The 17,242-nt window shown below is 37.6% G+C and overlaps 1 protein-coding gene across 1 annotated transcript; it reads left to right on the forward strand.

Moving 5' to 3' along the window:
* Positions 1–1,330: 1,330 nt before the first annotated feature.
* LOC125584456 (cytochrome P450 79B1-like) lies at positions 1,331–4,135 on the forward strand. The gene is made up of 2 exons (XM_048752940.1): positions 1,331–2,400; positions 3,335–4,135. Exons 1-2 carry the CDS (start codon positions 1,360–1,362, stop codon positions 3,965–3,967), a joined length of 1,674 nt encoding a protein of 557 aa, XP_048608897.1. The 5' UTR covers positions 1,331–1,359; the 3' UTR covers positions 3,968–4,135.
* Positions 4,136–17,242: the final 13,107 nt, after the last annotated feature.

Genomic DNA, 17,242 nt, shown 5'->3' on the forward strand with positions numbered 1-17,242 from the left:
CTCGGAATATTCCGAGGAAATTCCGAGGAACTAGTGTTTGGGGTTTCAAAATCTCGAATGTTTTTTTATAAACGGATCGATCGATGGATTTATGTCCAAAAACGCATTGATCGATCACTAAGATGGACCAAAGCGTAACAATGTGATCGATCGATGAGATTATCCCATCGATCGATCGAGGATATCAAGTGTTCCTCGGAATTTCCTCGGAATATTCCGAGGAAATTCCGAGGAACTAGTGTTTGGGGTTTCAAAATCTCGAATGTTTTTTTATAAACGGATCGATCGATGGATTTATGTCCAAAAACGCATCGATCGATCACTAAGATGGACCAAAGCGTAACAATGTGATCGATCGATGGGTATATGTCCAAAAACGCATCGATCGATCACTAGTTCGTCGGAATTTCCTCGGAATTTTGTTAAATCCCTATACTATTTCCTTGGAATTCATCGGTCTTTTCCGAGGAACACACTTTTCCTCGGAATTTCCTCGGAATATTCCGACGGATTGATATTTCCTCGGAATTCCATCGGTATATTCCGAGGAAATTCCTCGGGAAATTCCGAGGATTTCATTTTCCGTCGGAATGTCCGTCAGAATACCGATGTTTTATTGTAGTGATATAGTTTAGTAGTTTGTACTAGTATTGGCACTATGTCACCGTCCATCCAAATTTGAACTTGCGTATGTTATTGTTAACAAAAGAAAACGTTAAATAATTTTAAATATGCGCCATCCGGTCCTAGGATCTAACTATTTTGAGTTTAGTTACTTTAGTCACGGTTTAAATATTCTGTTTAGGTGTTTGGTGGTAAACAGATTTATATAGTAGAGTCGTAGACGCTTATTAAAGTAAAACATTAGCCGATGCACTAAAACGTATATATAATCCGTTGCATAGTTCTCTAACTCTTTATGTTCGATTTTCTCAGCGAACGAATGTTTTCAGTGTAAAACCAGTAACAGTGGTTACATATATATATATATATATATATATATATATCCTGGATTCCCCAACACTCTATTAAATCACTAATATTACAGAAGAATAATACTCTAATTGTTTTCTGCTGTTTTTTAAGTGCATATATAACACGAGGAGTTTTGGCAGGTCACCTACAAAAACAGTTAGAATATTTCAAATTCCCAACCAAACAGAATATTATTAAAATATAGATATTTTGAAATGTTGAAATCGTAATAATTTTCAACAAATGTGGTAGTGCTCAAGATGGACCCGACCCATCCAGCATTTTCCTAGCATCTTCCATAACCCTTTCAACACACGAGAGTATTAAAAACTTAAGATCATTTGACAGTAAAATAGTATAAATAGGAAGGTGAGGCTCTTTTCCATGCAGAGAAAACAAGAAAGACAACTTACTTCGATTCTTCTTTTCCCTCTCTATATTCTCTACACAAAAAGAATTGAACAATTTTACCTCAAACTCTTCGGATCATTGTTCAGCAACATGTATCTCCTCACAATACTTCAAGCCTTTGTGACTATAACCCTAGTGATGCTTCTCAAAAAACTGATCACGAGTCGAAACAAAAAGAAAATTTCTCTCCCACCAGGTCCCACCGGATGGCCAATCATCGGAATGATTCCAGCGATGCTAAAGAGCCGTCCTGTTTTCCGGTGGCTCCACAGCATCATGAAGCAGCTAAACACTGAGATAGCATGCGTGAAACTAGGAAACACTCACGTGGTCACCGTCACGTGCCCTAAGATAGCACGTGAGATACTCAAGCAACAAGACGCTCTCTTCGCCTCAAGACCTATGACTTACGCACAGAACGTCCTCTCTAACGGATACAAAACCTGCGTGATCACTCCCTTCGGTGAACAGTTCAAGAAAATGAGGAAAGTCGTGATGACGGAACTCGTTTGTCCTGCGAGACACAGGTGGCTTCATTTAAAGAGAGCAGAAGAAAACGATCATTTAACCGCTTGGTTATACAACATGGTTAAGAACTCGGGCTCGGTCGATTTTCGGTTCGTAACGAGGCATTACTGCGGAAACGCTATCAAGAAGCTTATGTTCGGAACAAGAACGTTCTCTGAGAACGCCGCACCGGACGGTGGACCGACCGCAGAGGATATCGAGCATATGGAAGCTATGTTTGAAGCATTAGGGTTTACATTCGCTTTTTGCATCTCTGACTATCTACCTATGCTCACGGGACTTGATCTTAACGGTCACGAGAAGATCATGAGAGACTCGAGTGCTATTATGGACAAGTATCACGATCCAATCATTGATGCAAGGATCAAGATGTGGAGAGAAGGAAAGAGAACTCAAATCGAGGATTTTCTAGACATTTTCATTTCTATCAAAGATGAACAAGGAAACCCATTGCTTACAGCCGATGAAATTAAACCCACCATTAAGGTAATAATCACGTTACAATTCCTTGGAAAAAAAAAACAATTCTTTCAAATAATCATTTTTTAAGTTTTTGTTACAAAAATAGACATCAAAAAAGAAAATGATCAAAATAACATTTTTTTATTTTATTATTTTGAATTTTTTTTTTTTTTTTTTAAAATTTGAAACTTTATCCTCAAAACTCCATCTCTTAACTCTAAATCTAGATTAGTTAACCATATATTTTTACCCTTTAATAAAAATTATTTTGGTCATTTTCTTCATTGAGTGTTATTTTTGTGACAAAATTTTAAAAATGACTATCCTAGAGAATTTCTCCAAAAAAAAAATCACGTTACAATTCTTTATATATATATATATATAACACAAGGTTTTAATCAGAAAATTCGTTTGTAAAATAATACTCATTCTATTTTAAATTATGCATTTTTGTGTTTTACTTAAAATGATTATATATGAATCAATTTCCGTGTGTTTAGTTGTTTTCCATAAATTTAAATTGATAATATTTGTATAAACCATTAACTTATAATCTTTTACAATTTATCATTATTAACTAATAAAAATGTAAAACATATATATCTATATACAAAATATTTTTAGAAATTTTATTACCATTTAGCGTTAACTTTAAAATTGGAAAATATATTTATTCGAAACTATATATATTTTTCAAAGAACGAATATGTGCTTCTTGTTTGCATGAAGACTAAAAGAGCCAACTAAGTCAAATAAAAAAAACTGGGAAATACATTTTTTAAATAATACCATTTTACGTTTACTTTTTAATTGGAAAAGTAGATTTATTCAAAATGGTATTATTTTTCAAAGAACGAATATGTGCTTCCTAAAAAAATTAAGAACATATGCTTTTTGTTTGCATGAAGACTATAATAAGAGCCCAACTTAAAAAAAAAAACTTGTTTCTGTATGATAGGAGCTTGTAATGGCGGCACCAGACAATCCATCAAACGCCGTCGAATGGGCCATGGCGGAGATGGTGAACAAACCGGAGATCCTCCGTAAAGCAATGGAAGAACTCGACAGAGTTGTCGGAAAAGAAAGACTCGTCCAAGAATCCGACATCCCAAAACTAAACTACGTCAAAGCTATCCTCCGTGAAGCTTTCCGTCTCCATCCCGTCGCCGCCTTTAACCTCCCACACGTGGCCCTTTCCGACGCAACCGTCGCCGGATATCACATCCCTAAAGGAAGTCAAGTCCTCCTTAGCCGTTATGGGCTGGGCCGTAACCCAAAAGTTTGGGCTGACCCGCTTAGCTTTAAACCAGAGAGACATCTAAACGAATGCTCGGAAGTTACTTTGACTGAGAATGATCTCCGGTTTATCTCGTTTAGTACCGGTAAAAGAGGTTGTGCTGCACCGGCTTTGGGTACGGCGTTGACGACGATGATGCTCGCGAGACTTCTTCAAGGTTTCACTTGGAAGCTACCGGAGAATGAGACACGTGTTGAGCTGATGGAGTCTAGTCATGATATGTTTCTGTGTAAGCCGTTGGTAATGGTCGGTGAGTTGAGGTTGCCTGAGCATCTTTATCCGAAGGTGAAGTGAAACGACGGCGTATATACTCTAAATAACTCTATGTACTTATATAACATCATCTAAGTTTCGTCAATCTCCGGTTACCAGAAGATAATCGGTCAATTTCTGATCGAACTTGTGTGTGGTTTTGTTTCCTTTGGGGACATTTGGAAGTATTTTTTTTCTTTTAATTTTAATAAAACTTTTTTTTTTTTTTTTAATTAAGAAGACTATCCAATTAATGTATATCTCTCTCATCATAACAAATTGTGTGTTAATAAAGTTGAGCAAAAAAGTAAATTGAATTTCCAATCGCTCAATTAATTACATATCTAAATGTACATGTAACTGTGTAAGTTAGATAAACATGAAAACATTAGAATTTATAGTAACATCTAATTATTAGAAGTTTTTAAAGTTTAATCGTTTCACTAAAATTTCACTAATGTCGAGTTCAAATTCTATTAAAATGTGATGTATTATGGATTATCCTAATGAAGACATATTAGGTGAGAAAAAATTGAAGAACAATTTATTGTTGTTTAATTGTTTTTTTTAGGGTAATTGCGGTGGATAAACCAGAGAAATAAAATATATTAGCTGAATGGAAATGCTACTGTGCGAAATACTAAATCCCAGTATTAACCCTACAACCATGAATGCATGTAGACCTGGCCGTTCTAGTTGCTGATCCTACATGTAAGAGAATAGACCCAACAACAATCTAGTTCACGCGACTGAATATGTATAGAATTGCAGTTTTCAAAACTCATTATTTCCAGAGTCTTCTTCTCTCCCATTGTTGTTTTGGTCTATTAAAAACACAGTTTGGTCTATAAAAAACACAGTTTGGATCTTACATCATCGAATGTATCATGTTCTTTCCTTGTTTGAAGACCTAAATTGAAGATGTGTCCGCTCGGCTTGTCGACTCGTCCGACCCAACCGAATCGCATATTAGTGCTCCGATTCCGATCCAGAAATGATTTTCCTCCATAAAAAACATATGAATCGACAATGAATCACGTGTCGGACGAGATGATTCAAGATATTCATTAGATTGTTGATTTCCATGTAGTTAAAAAACATTATATTTTAGATCGGAAATCTTTGGTAAGTATATATCTAACCAACTGGTTGAGTCGACTCATTAAGTTGGTCATTTTACTGATAGCAGTTGTATCATATGCAGATTTACATCTAGATATGTTTGATGTTATTTTTTCAAACCACTGGATTGGCCGGATAAAAGTTTAGTTAGCGTATAATTTATTTTCTTGCGTATTATTGTTGAGTTGGATGTATATCATGTTTTAAAAGGATGGATCTCTAGTTTTGTTATACAAGTTATTGCTACAAATTAGGGATGTTCAATCCGGTAAAACCGAACCAATTAAAACCAAACCGAACCGAAATAGAAAAAATGGTTTGAATTTGATAGTACCGAATACACCGAATGGATGTCATTTTTAAGAAACCGTGGTATATGGATATGGTTTGGTATATAAACCGAATAATTAAAATATAAAGTATAAGTATATGTAAATTATATAATATAATTAATAATATATACCTAATTTATTTTATTGGTATGATCTTCCTACTTAAATGTTTATTTTAGTTATTTAATATTTTATTTTAAGTTCAAAATTTTTTTTATCAAATTAAAAAAAAAACATATTTTTTACTTTTTTGTTTGATAGTATTATGGATTACTGATACTTCTTACTTTTATTCCATAAAACTATTACTGTTATTAAATAAATATGTTTACTGATTATTTAAATATTTAAATATAAAATAGATTATTTAAAAAACAAAATATCGCCATGTTATAATTAAATTTAAAGTCGATATCTAATCTTATAAAGTAAAATTCACAAAATATTTTAAAAGATAAATATATTTACGATTTTTTGGTATAAAACCGAATAAACCGAAAACCGACGGTATATAAACCGAACCAAACCATATTAAATATGGTTTTAATATGGTAGGTATTTTTTAAAAACCGAAACACCAAAAAACCGAAAAAACCAAACCGAAACCGAACCGATATCCGGATTGAACACCTCTACTACAAATTTAATTATCGGTAAACCTAAAATATCGGCTAAATTTTGTTGTTTTCAATATATGTAAGATATATATTGATCGTGATAGCTGGTATTATGAGAAGTTATACGAATAATACACAAAATGATATACATTTGGGTTTCAGATTTGGTAATTAGAGTTTTGTATTATATTCAAATTTTTATACTAATTTGAGTTTAGGGTTTATATTTGCTATAATGATGCTGATGTTAGTTGGGAAAAAATGATGTCGATGTTAGCGTTGACGATATTAGGATTTATGGTTTAGGATTTTGATTTAGCAATAATGATTTTTTTATGTATGTTTAGCATTTCTCATTTATGGTTAAAAGTTTTGGGTTATAATTTAGGGTTTATTGTTTAGTTGGGTTCAGGGCCGAGGATTTACGGTTTAGTGTTTATGATTTACGGTTAAGAGTTTTGGGTTTAAGGTTTAGAGTTTTGGAGTTTTGGGTTTAGGGTTTAGTATTTATGGTTTAAATTTTAGTACTTAAGGTTTTTGGTTTTGTGTTTCGGGTTTTGTTGACGGCGTTAACGCTGGCATTTTTTCTAGTTATTATTATTTTTTAATTTTAATATTGTTTTTAATTTGGATGTCACTTTGATTAGTGATAAGAACATAAGTGAATTTAACAATTCATCGTAGGTGAAGGCAAGTTTTATTCGTTTTTCAGCTAGTAATAAAAGACTTTTCTAGTGTTCATTTCTAAGTAAATTGTGTGTTCAACTCTAAAAATGTTAGTTAATAAAAATTTGTCAAATTATATTTTTTCTAAAAAAGTAAAAAATAATAATAATAAAAGTATTAATTGCTGAATTTTTTTTGTAACTTGTTAACGCAGTCAGCTAATTCCTATGATTTAGGGTTTAGAATTTTGCCGATAGTGTTTAGGACTTAGGATGCTGATGGCGTAGAAGATTTATGGTTTTGCTTACAGCATTAACAACATCAATTTTTTTTTGACAAGTATTTTTCTAAGTATTTTTATTTTCATAAATAAAATATAACTTGAAATTTTTTTATTGCTATGTGATTGCACATGTTGACTCGTAAAATAACTCATAAAACAACACAAGAATTTCTCCAAACTCATAAAACAAACAAATTTAGATATGTTTCAAAGAAAAAGAAAAAGAAACTATATATTAAATCTGACACATAGTCTGACAATTGCAGACCTATCTATCCTACACGCTAAGTAACTTGGGACAAGAGGGTAACTTGTTTTTTTTTTTTTTTTTTTTGCTCAACTTCAACTTTCATTAACCAAATTGTGAATACAAAGTTTTAACCTCTCAGAGATTTAAACCCCACATACAACCGCCGGATCTAGTACCACCTAGGAACACTTAGAAGGATCCTACGCTACCCAATCGAATCGACGGTGTACTTTTCACCACAACGAAACGAATTCATCCCACGACCCGAGATGAACCGCCTCTTAAACCACCTAATTCTACCTCTAACACAAGATTACAAAGCTATTCCTAGGCATCTGAGACATACTAATTGAGAGTGACAAATAAAGACCGGGCCATTGATTCCATAAGATATGAGTGTAGTGCATGATCAATCGCGTTAACACCTTAAAGGCGCATACTCTCAATTAGAAGAACCGAGTGACCAGGAACATGTAGCTTTGCAACCTTGTCGGGGAGTCGAAACCTGAAACGTCCGCACATCCCCAAAAAGTCGACTTGAAACTTCTGCAACACTTGTAGTCCAGCACCTCCAACACAGAAGACGAAGCAAATCTACCGGGTTAAGACAACGAATCGGCACTGCGAATGATTTGCTTCAAAACATGTTGCCACCAAAACCCGAACTCTCCTGTTGACCACTCGAGAAAAGCTAAGATCTTGACACGTCCTGTCTCCGAGAACCGAAGAACAGCTTCACCTGAAGGCACTTTCAAGCTAGTGGCCTGAACTCCTCTTGTCCAAAAGAATCTCCAGCCATCCAACCGCTGACTAGGCCATAGACGACCCAACACAGATGAGGGATTTTCAGGAGCACCTGACTCATGAGCCAGTCCGGTTGATACACATCAAACGTATGCACTCCGTTCAAGCCGTTGAGAGAAAGTGATCCCACGACGTTCAATGGCGAGGATAAAGGCGATAGGCCACCAAGCACCAAGTCTGCTCCACCGCCCCTACACGCGCCTCTCACCTTTCGAAACTGAGCCACAAGCCGCTGAAACGGACCAGCTTCCAGATCTACGGGGGAGAGGACGAAAAACAAAGCCACGTGCCTCCGTCTCGGTGGAAAGAGCCAATGATTCTAAACCGGAAAATCAATCGACAGCTCTGTCCAAACCCTAAACGCCGACCCTTCATGGACTGTCCTCTTCACCCGACTCGCTTCTTTTCCAGAGTCTTGTCTTCCACCTTCTTTGCTTTGCTCCGCCGCGGTCAGAACAAGACTAAGGGTTTCCGTCGTATTCCAGAATCAAAACATATCGCCGGAAAGAGAACACTCCATGAAAGGCAAAGATAAGACAAGATGAAAAGGGTAGAGAAAGCCTCCAACGCCGGATCTGAAAACCGGACGCCGGGGGACCACCGAGAATCAAAAGTTTGTGTGACGGCTGGGAGAGAGAGAGTTGAGAGAAACTAGAAACAGAGGGTAACTTGGCTTTGCTCCACATATCCAGCTACCTAAATAAAATACATACATTCCAAAATATCTTCTTATTCATGGTTTTCTAGCTAATTAGGCTTTTTTTTTTTTTAGAAAAATTGTCAAATATGACTCACAACTTGATTTCAAATACAAAAATAAACCCAAACTAGAATCAAATGCAAAAGTAACCTAAAAAGCTATTGAAATTACAACCAACCCCTTGTGAACAAACAAAAAAAACGAAACTTTTTTACGTTTCTAACTCACGTAAGTCGTCTTTCCAGACGACTTTACAGTAAGTCGTCTACTGGAAAGTCATCTGGACTTGTTCTACTTAGAAATAATTTAAAAATTTTGTAAAAAATATTTTGATAAATGAAAAATTGAAATCATGTAATTACCATATGTTTTAAGAGATATAAATTAAGATACAACAAAAGTTAATTGTTTTCAACATAGATGAGTGAAAGTAGTGAATCATGATATTCTTTGGTTTAGGTTTTGCAAACATATGTTGTAGTATTGTATTTGTTCTTAGGGTTGGATTTTGGAATGCATAAATATTTTTTTAAAAACTTTAAAATTTACCTAAGTGTGTTTATTTCTATGTATAGTAAACACTATTTAAGTATAACTACGGCTTTATAACGTGTTTAGTTAGTTAATTTAGTCAATTTAGTTTAGAGATTAAATTTAGGGTCTGGGACGACTTACTAGTAAGTCGTTTGATGTACAGTAATCAACAGACGACTTACTAGTAAGTCGTCCAAACCGGACCGAACCTTTAATTTTTCAGTGTACTTTTAAACCTAACCGGATTATTTACCGGACATATATAAGGTGTTTTTTTATTCACTGTTTCTCTAAATTCAGAAAACACTAACGCTGTTTCTCTCAAAGGCGATTTCGAAGGCGATTTCCGTCGATTCTCTCTAATCCATTGTTCTCACCGCCGGTTATCTCTCCGCTGTTATCACCGTCGTTCTCACCACCGTTCTCACAGACGCTTCCTCTCTATAAGATCTGAGAGGAAACCCTAGCGCCCATTCTCTCTGAGGCGTCTCGTTGAACTCCACCGCCGGTAAGTTATATATCTTACTGTAGAGTGATTGATTGAGGAAAAGATGAACATAAAACGTTGTCTCTATCAATTTATACACTCGTTCTTTTTTTCACGTCTATTTTTGCAGATATATAACCGCTATGTCGAAGGCGACTATATCTTCTCCGAATTTTCAGGTCTGCTTTAAAATGTTCTATTGGAAGTATTGGAAGACTTATAATTAAGTCGTATGCAAAGTCTTCCAGCTGGAAGTCTTTGAAGACTTATAATTAAGTCGTCTGCAAAGTCTTCCAGCTCCAGACGACTTAACTATAAGTCTTTCAGCTGGAAAACTTGCCAGACGACTTAATTATAAGTCTTTGATTGTTTTGAGATGATTGTCTTTGATTGTTTTGCAGGCAAAAAAATGGATATACCAGAACTCCCCCGTAGGATACATACATTAGGGGAAGAGCCCCCCGCAGTGCATAGCATTTTGTAACATACTTGTTGGACGTTGCATACTGGTTTAAAGAAACCTCTTCATGATGACGAATATGAAGAGCTGAAGGAGTCGAAGTTGGGAGTTTTCATCAAGTTCCAAGAGCTGGGATTTGATTGGGCTTCAAGGCTGGTTCACTACATGCTCGGTTTCCAGCTGGACATAAAGAAGAAGTATGAGCTGTGGAGTCTCGTTGGTCCAGAACCTGTGAGGTTTTCACTGTTAGAGTTTGAAAACCTCACTGGTCTAAACTGCGAGTACATCGAGGACTTTGAGAGACCTCACTGTGTCATTTCAAAGGAATTGAATTGTTTATAGGAGATGTTGGGAGTTCATGTCGAAGCTGGGCCATCAACTCAGAAGATAATAGCAGCATTTGAGAGATGCGAAGGGTGGTCTCGGGATGATCGCAAGCGGCTCCACTACAAGAAAACACATGCTTAACGACGAAAATTAACGAGAAAAAACAATCCTCGTAAATTTGCGTCGAGTTTACGACGAATTTACGTGAAAAACTAAAGTCATCGTTATTTCTTCGTAACGTAACGACAAAACTGTTTCGTCGTAAAGTAGATGTAATTTTATGAGTATTTTACGAGGAAAAACTATTTCCTCGTAAATACGACGTAAACTTTGCGTGGTATTTACGAGGGAATAGTTTACGTATATTTAGCGAGGAAATTTTTGAATCCACCAACTTCATAGGTGTTACACGTTTTTTTTGCCCACCTAATTAATTTTCGTCGTAAATTCATAGCAAAATTACAACTATCAGATTCGAATTTTCCTATAAATATGGATGTTTGAACATCATTTTAAACACACCAACAACAAAAAACGTGAAAGAAAAAAATGGCTGGCTCCGGGACTATTTACGAGTTGCGGAAGTGGATGTATATGCATAGAGATGCTAACGGGAGAGTGACGAAAGAATACCTTGCGGGTCTGGAGACATTTATGCGTCAAGCAGATTCAACACTGCTCGCCCAAGAAAGTGGTAAGATGTTCTGTCCTTGTCGGAAATGCAACAATTCGAAACTGGCAAACCGTGAAAATGTTTGGAAGCATTTAATAAATAGAGGTTTCACGGCAAATTACTATATCTGGTTTCAACATGGAGAAGGTTTTAATTATGATCAGAATGAAGCTAGTAGTAGTAATAGCAATTTTCAGGAAAAAGAACCGGTTGATCATCATTTGCATAATGAACATAGTTACCATCAGGAGGAGATGGTAGATTATGATAGGGTTCATGATATGGTAGCTGATGCATTCGTAGCTCATGATGAAGATGAAGAACCTAATATAGATGCAAAAAAGTTTTACGAAATGTTAAACGCGGCGAATCAACCACTTTACAGTGGTTGTAGAGAAGGTCTCTCTAAATTGTCGTTAGCTGCTAGAATGATGAATATTAAAACTGATCACAATCTACCTGAAAGTTGCATGAACGAATGGGCGGACTTGTTTAAAGAGTATTTACCGGAAGACAATGTGTCTGTTGATTCTTATTATGAGATTCAGAAACTGGTTTATAGTCTTGGATTGCCTTCGGAGATGTAGATGTTTGCATCGACAACTGCATGATCTATTGGGGAGATGATGAGAAGCTAGAAGAATGTCGATTCTGCAAGAAGCCACGATTCAAGCCGCAAGGACGGGGACGTAATAGGGTACCGTACCAAAGGATGTGGTACCTACCAATTACAGACAGATTGAAAAGATTGTATCAATCAGAGCAGACTGCTGGAAAGATGAGATGGCATGCCGAGCATACTCAGACGGATGGTGACATGACTCATCCATCAGATGCAAGAGCCTGGAAACATTTCAACAAAGTACATCCAGATTTCGCTAGCAATATCCGGAATGTGTATCTCGGATTATGCACAGATGGATTTAGTCCGTTCGGAATGTCAGGGAGACAATATTCATTGTGGCCAGTCTTTCTTACTCCATACAACCTGCCACCGGAGATGTGCATGCAACGGGAGTTACTATTCTTGACCATGTTAATACATGGTCCGAACCATCCAAAAAGGTCTCTGGATGTTTTCCTACAACCACTGATAAAAGAGTTGAAGGATTTATGGTCAACAGGGGTGAGGACGTATGACTGTTCAACGAAGACGAATTTTACGATGCGAGCGATGCTTTTGTGGACCATAAGTGATTTCCCTGCCTATGGGATGTTGTCTGGATGGACTACACATGGGAGATTAGCTTGTCCATATTGTAATGGAACGACAGATGCGTTTCAACTGAAGAATGGTAGGAAGCCAAGTTGGTTTGATTGTCACCGTCGATTTCTTCCCATTGGCCATCCTTACCGAAGAAACAAGAATTTGTTTTGGCACAAAAGGGTTGTGAGAGACACTCCTCCTCCACAAAAACCACGTAGGATGAAATCGTCGTAAATACAACGTAAGACAACGAGGAAATAATGACGAAACCTAAAAATAAAGATGGGGTTTGGAATATATGAAGTAGAAAATAAGGAATATGGGATTTGGGGTTTAGGGTTTGGGGTTTCGGGTTTGGGGTTTGGGGTTTCGGGTTTATGGTTTCGGGTTTCGGGTTTAGGGGTTCGGGGTTTGGGGTTTGGGGTTCGGGGTTTAGGGGTTCAGAGTTTGGGGTTTCGGGTTTAGGGGTTCGGGGTTTCGGGTTTCGGGTTTTGGATTTCGGGTTTCGGGTTTCGGGTTTGGGGTTTCGAGTTTGGGGTTTCGGGTTTAGGGGTTTGGGGTTGGGGTTTCGGGTTTTGGATTTCGGGTTTCGGGTTTCGTGTTTCGGGTTTGGGGTTCTAGGGATTTAACCATAACACTTGTTAAAAATAACGACGAAACTTAAAATTAAATATGGGTTTGGAATATATGAAGTAGAAAATTAAAGATGGGGGTTTGGGTTTCGGGTTTCGGGTTTGGGCTTTCGGGTTTCGGGTTTGGGGGTTGGGGTTGGGGTTTCGGGTATGAGGTTTCGGGTTTGGGTTTCGGGTTTCGGGGTTGGGGTTTCGGGTTTTGGGTTTGGGCTTTCGGGTTTCGGGTTTCGGGTTTGGGGGTTGGGGTTTAGGAATAACGACGAAACTTAAAATTAAATATGGGGTTTGGAATATATGAAGTAGAAAATTAAAGATGGGGGTTTGGGTTTTGGGTTTCGGGTTTGGGCTTTCGGATTTCGGGTTTGGGGATTGGGGTTTGGGGTTTCGGGTATGGGGTTTCGGGTTTCGGATTCTAGGGATTTAAACATAACACTCGTTAATTCCACGTAGGATGAAATCGTCGTAAATACCACGTAAACATAAATCGTCGTAAAGACCACGTAACCAGAAATCGTCGTAAAGACCACGTAAAAAGATTGAAACATAAAACACGTTAATTCCACATAAGCATAAATCGTCGTAAATACCTCGTAGTGTAAAAACTAGAAAAAAGGGAAAAGGATCAAAATACCAGAATAACATGTGGCAAGACTTCCAGCAATTATAATACGTAAGTCTCGCCCACATGAATTCTAATATCTTATCCTTTTCCTATTTTTTCAAATATTTATAATTTGAATATGATTTTGCTGAGGAATGTGATTTCAGATAGGTGTGTGATTTGGGAGTTTATGTGTGGTTTGAGAATGAGAGTTGTGGGTATATTTATAGGAAAGCAAGCCTCGTTAATTCCACGTAGGCAAAATCGTCGTTAATACCTCGTAAACAAAAACACGGGCCTTTGTGATTCCTCGCAATTTCCTCGTAAAAAAAAACACGGGCCTTTGTAACTGCTCGCTATTTCGTCGTAAACTTACGACGAATTTGCGACGATATGTAATCTTATATATACACCCGAGCGCTCACTCTTTCTTTCCTCTCCACTTCCTCTCTACTTCCTCTCCATTTCGTAGCAATGGTAAGCCTCTCTGATTCCTCTCTGATTTGGTTAGTTTAGGATAGATTAGGTGGTTAGTATAGGGAATTTAGATAGGTTTGCGGATTTTATGTTATTTAGTGTTGATTAGGTGGATAATGTTGGGAAATATATTGTTGATGTTAATTTTAAAAATTTCATTTTTTTCCCAGGTTCGAAAAGGAAGACTTACTGCCCATTACAGAGAGATCTTCGGTGAGCCAGGTAGTCGTTTAGACCCGGCCTCTTCTTCCGCTCCCAGTTCTTCGGGCCAGGAGACTGTCCCCGAGACTCAGTACACTCAGAGAGTCTCTGGGTCTACTTCTTCTAGTGCACCATCGGCTCCTCATGTGCCTCCTCCGATGGCACCTCCGATGGTCGCCGATATTCATCCTGATCTGATGGTGCCTCCGAGTGCTCCTTACTCGCAGTACACTGTAGAGGACATTCTCAGTCTGCCAGGCAGAGAAGGTTTACCAGTCATCGACCCAGACCGACCGGACGGAACATTGTGGTATGTTGCATTAATTTTTTTTTAATTCGTTTAAATTTCTTTTATAACATTAAAAATAATTTTTATTTTAAATTTGTATTTTCCAGGTGGGGGGTTGACGGATGTCTTGCATCGGACGTAACCGACACGATCAAGGGTTACTTCTCCATGGCACATCCAAACTGGAGTAAGACGCCTCACTACGTCAGAAAGACGTGGTTCAAAATTTAGGCTGTAAGTTTCTATTAATTAATTATATATATTTTAATTTTTTCATGATTTATATATATACTTTCTAAAAAACTAATTGTTAATTTATTTTTCCAACAGCAAAAATATAATTGGGCCTTGGGGATCACTGAGAGGGTGAGGAAGAAGTTTAACGCGAAAGCGAAAGTTCGCTTGTTGGACACGGTCTCCAACTAGAAGGGTGACTGGATCGTGAAGGGGTATGAGCGTGGCAAACCCGCTGAGCTCACCACGGATGTGTGGGATGGCCTCATCCGTTATTGGCGCCTTCCTGATTCCATTAGAATCGCCCAGGCTTGCTCTAACTCCCGTAACACGGTCGATGAGCACGGGAACGGGCCGATGCTTCACACTACGGGCCAAAAACCCCACGCCGGTGTCCGTTTGGAAATGGTAATTAAATATTTTATTAAATAATTTTTTTAATACATATATTAATTTATTCTAACTTTCTTAACTGTTTTTTAGGCCAAAGAGACGGGACATCTCCCGTCTCTTATGGAACTTTACGAGAGGACCCACAAGAACAAGGCGGGCGTATTTGTAGATGGCAAGTCCGAGCAAATCTACAACGACGTAGTTGCTCGGGTTGAAGACCGCCAGACTCAGCTGACCCAGCAGTCTACCGACGGATTACCCGTCACCTTATCCACACTTGAAGTGGATAAGATTTACGAGGAGGTAAATTTTCAAAAAAATTAATTTTTAATTATTCATTTAATTTAACTTTAAATTTTTACTTACAATATTTATTTTTTGTTTTTAAGGTTGTCCCTAAAAAAAAGGGACGGACGTTGGGTATTGGTTCCGTCAACGATGTTCCGAGAGCGACATCGTCTTATGGTCAGCGACGGGATGATGAAGTCACGGAGCTGCGTAGAGAGTCCGCTCAGCTGCGTAACGAGTTGACCGCGACAAAATCTCGTATGGGTGGAGTCGAGGGCTTCTTGGACGTTATTGCGGCCACAAATCCGGAATGGGAGTCCATGTTGAGGAACATGCGACAACAACATCCCATTCAAGGCGAGTCATCCGACGTACATAACGAGGCGGATGTTACGAGGAGGAGTGATGAATTCTACCGGGCGATGAACGACCCTTAGTTTTTTTTTTGGTTGTTGTATTATATAAATTCAAAACTTATTTATATATAAAATATTTTCATATTGATTTATTTTTATTTTGAATTTTAATTTATTATTAAATTAAATAATTTTAATTATTTTTTAATTATATTTTTAAATTCTGTAAAATAATAAAAATGAAGTAAATTCGTAGCCAATGTACGACCTCTTTACGTGGAAACCTTACGAGGAAATGACGAGAAACATTTAACGAGTAGTTTACGAGGAATCATTTACGAGGAAATAACGAGGAAAAGTTTACGACCATTTTACGAGGAAATCATTTCGTGGTTGTTACGTGTATTTTGCGAGGAAACTCTTTCAAGGTATTTACGTGTAGGTTACGAGGAACTATTTTCGAGGTATTTACGAGGTATTATAGCGACGTCCTTACGTGGAATATTGACGTGGTCTTTACGACGAATCGTCCTACTTCGTCTTTACGACGAAATATATTCCTCGCTAAGTTACGACGAATTAGCGAGGAAATATGTGTTACGACAGACGTGTAACGAGCAAACGCGTTTCCTCGCTAATTCGTCGTAAAGCCTTTTTTACGACGAATTAGCGAGGAAAACCGCCCTCGTTAAGATTATGTTTTCTTGTAGTGCTCGCGTACCTTGCCATCTTCACTGGATACATTGAAGGGAGAAAATATTCAACCCCTACACGGGTTAGTCTGGCAAGGCTAGTGATGGAGCTAGAACGGTTTGAGAATTATCCATGGGGGAGAGTCGCGTTTAAGGTGCTGATGGAATCTGTGAAGGGCAGAGATATTTTGGGTTGTTACACTAATAATGGGTTTGCGCAAGCTCTCCAGGTCTGGGTGTACACAGCTCTCCCGGAATTGGGTGCTAATTATGGTAATCCTCTCCCAAACAATCTGTCTCCACCGATACTGGCTTATAAGAGTCGCAAAGGACGCAGACAGTTTAAAGAGACTATCCTCAGTCAGGTATTTACTGCAATCTGGACTACTTCGCAGAAAACTTATTATTAAGTCCTCTTATAAGTGTTTCAACTGGACGACTTAGTAGAAGACTTATTATTAAGTCGTCTGGAAAGTCTTCCAGCTGGATGACTTAGTAGAAGACTTATAATTAAGTCGTCTGGGAAGACTATCCAGACTACTTAATTATTAGTCTTCTACTAAGTCTTCCAGCAGGAAGACTTTCCAGACGACTTAATTATAAGTCGTCTACTAAGTCGTCTAGCTGGAAGACTTTCCAGACGACTTAATTATAAGTCGTCTGCGAAGTCTTTTCTTTCCATCTTTCTTAAT

The sequence above is a fragment of the Brassica napus genome, chromosome C3, assembly GCF_020379485.1.
Source record: "Brassica napus cultivar Da-Ae chromosome C3, Da-Ae, whole genome shotgun sequence".
Taxonomy (NCBI): Eukaryota; Viridiplantae; Streptophyta; class Magnoliopsida; order Brassicales; family Brassicaceae; genus Brassica; species Brassica napus.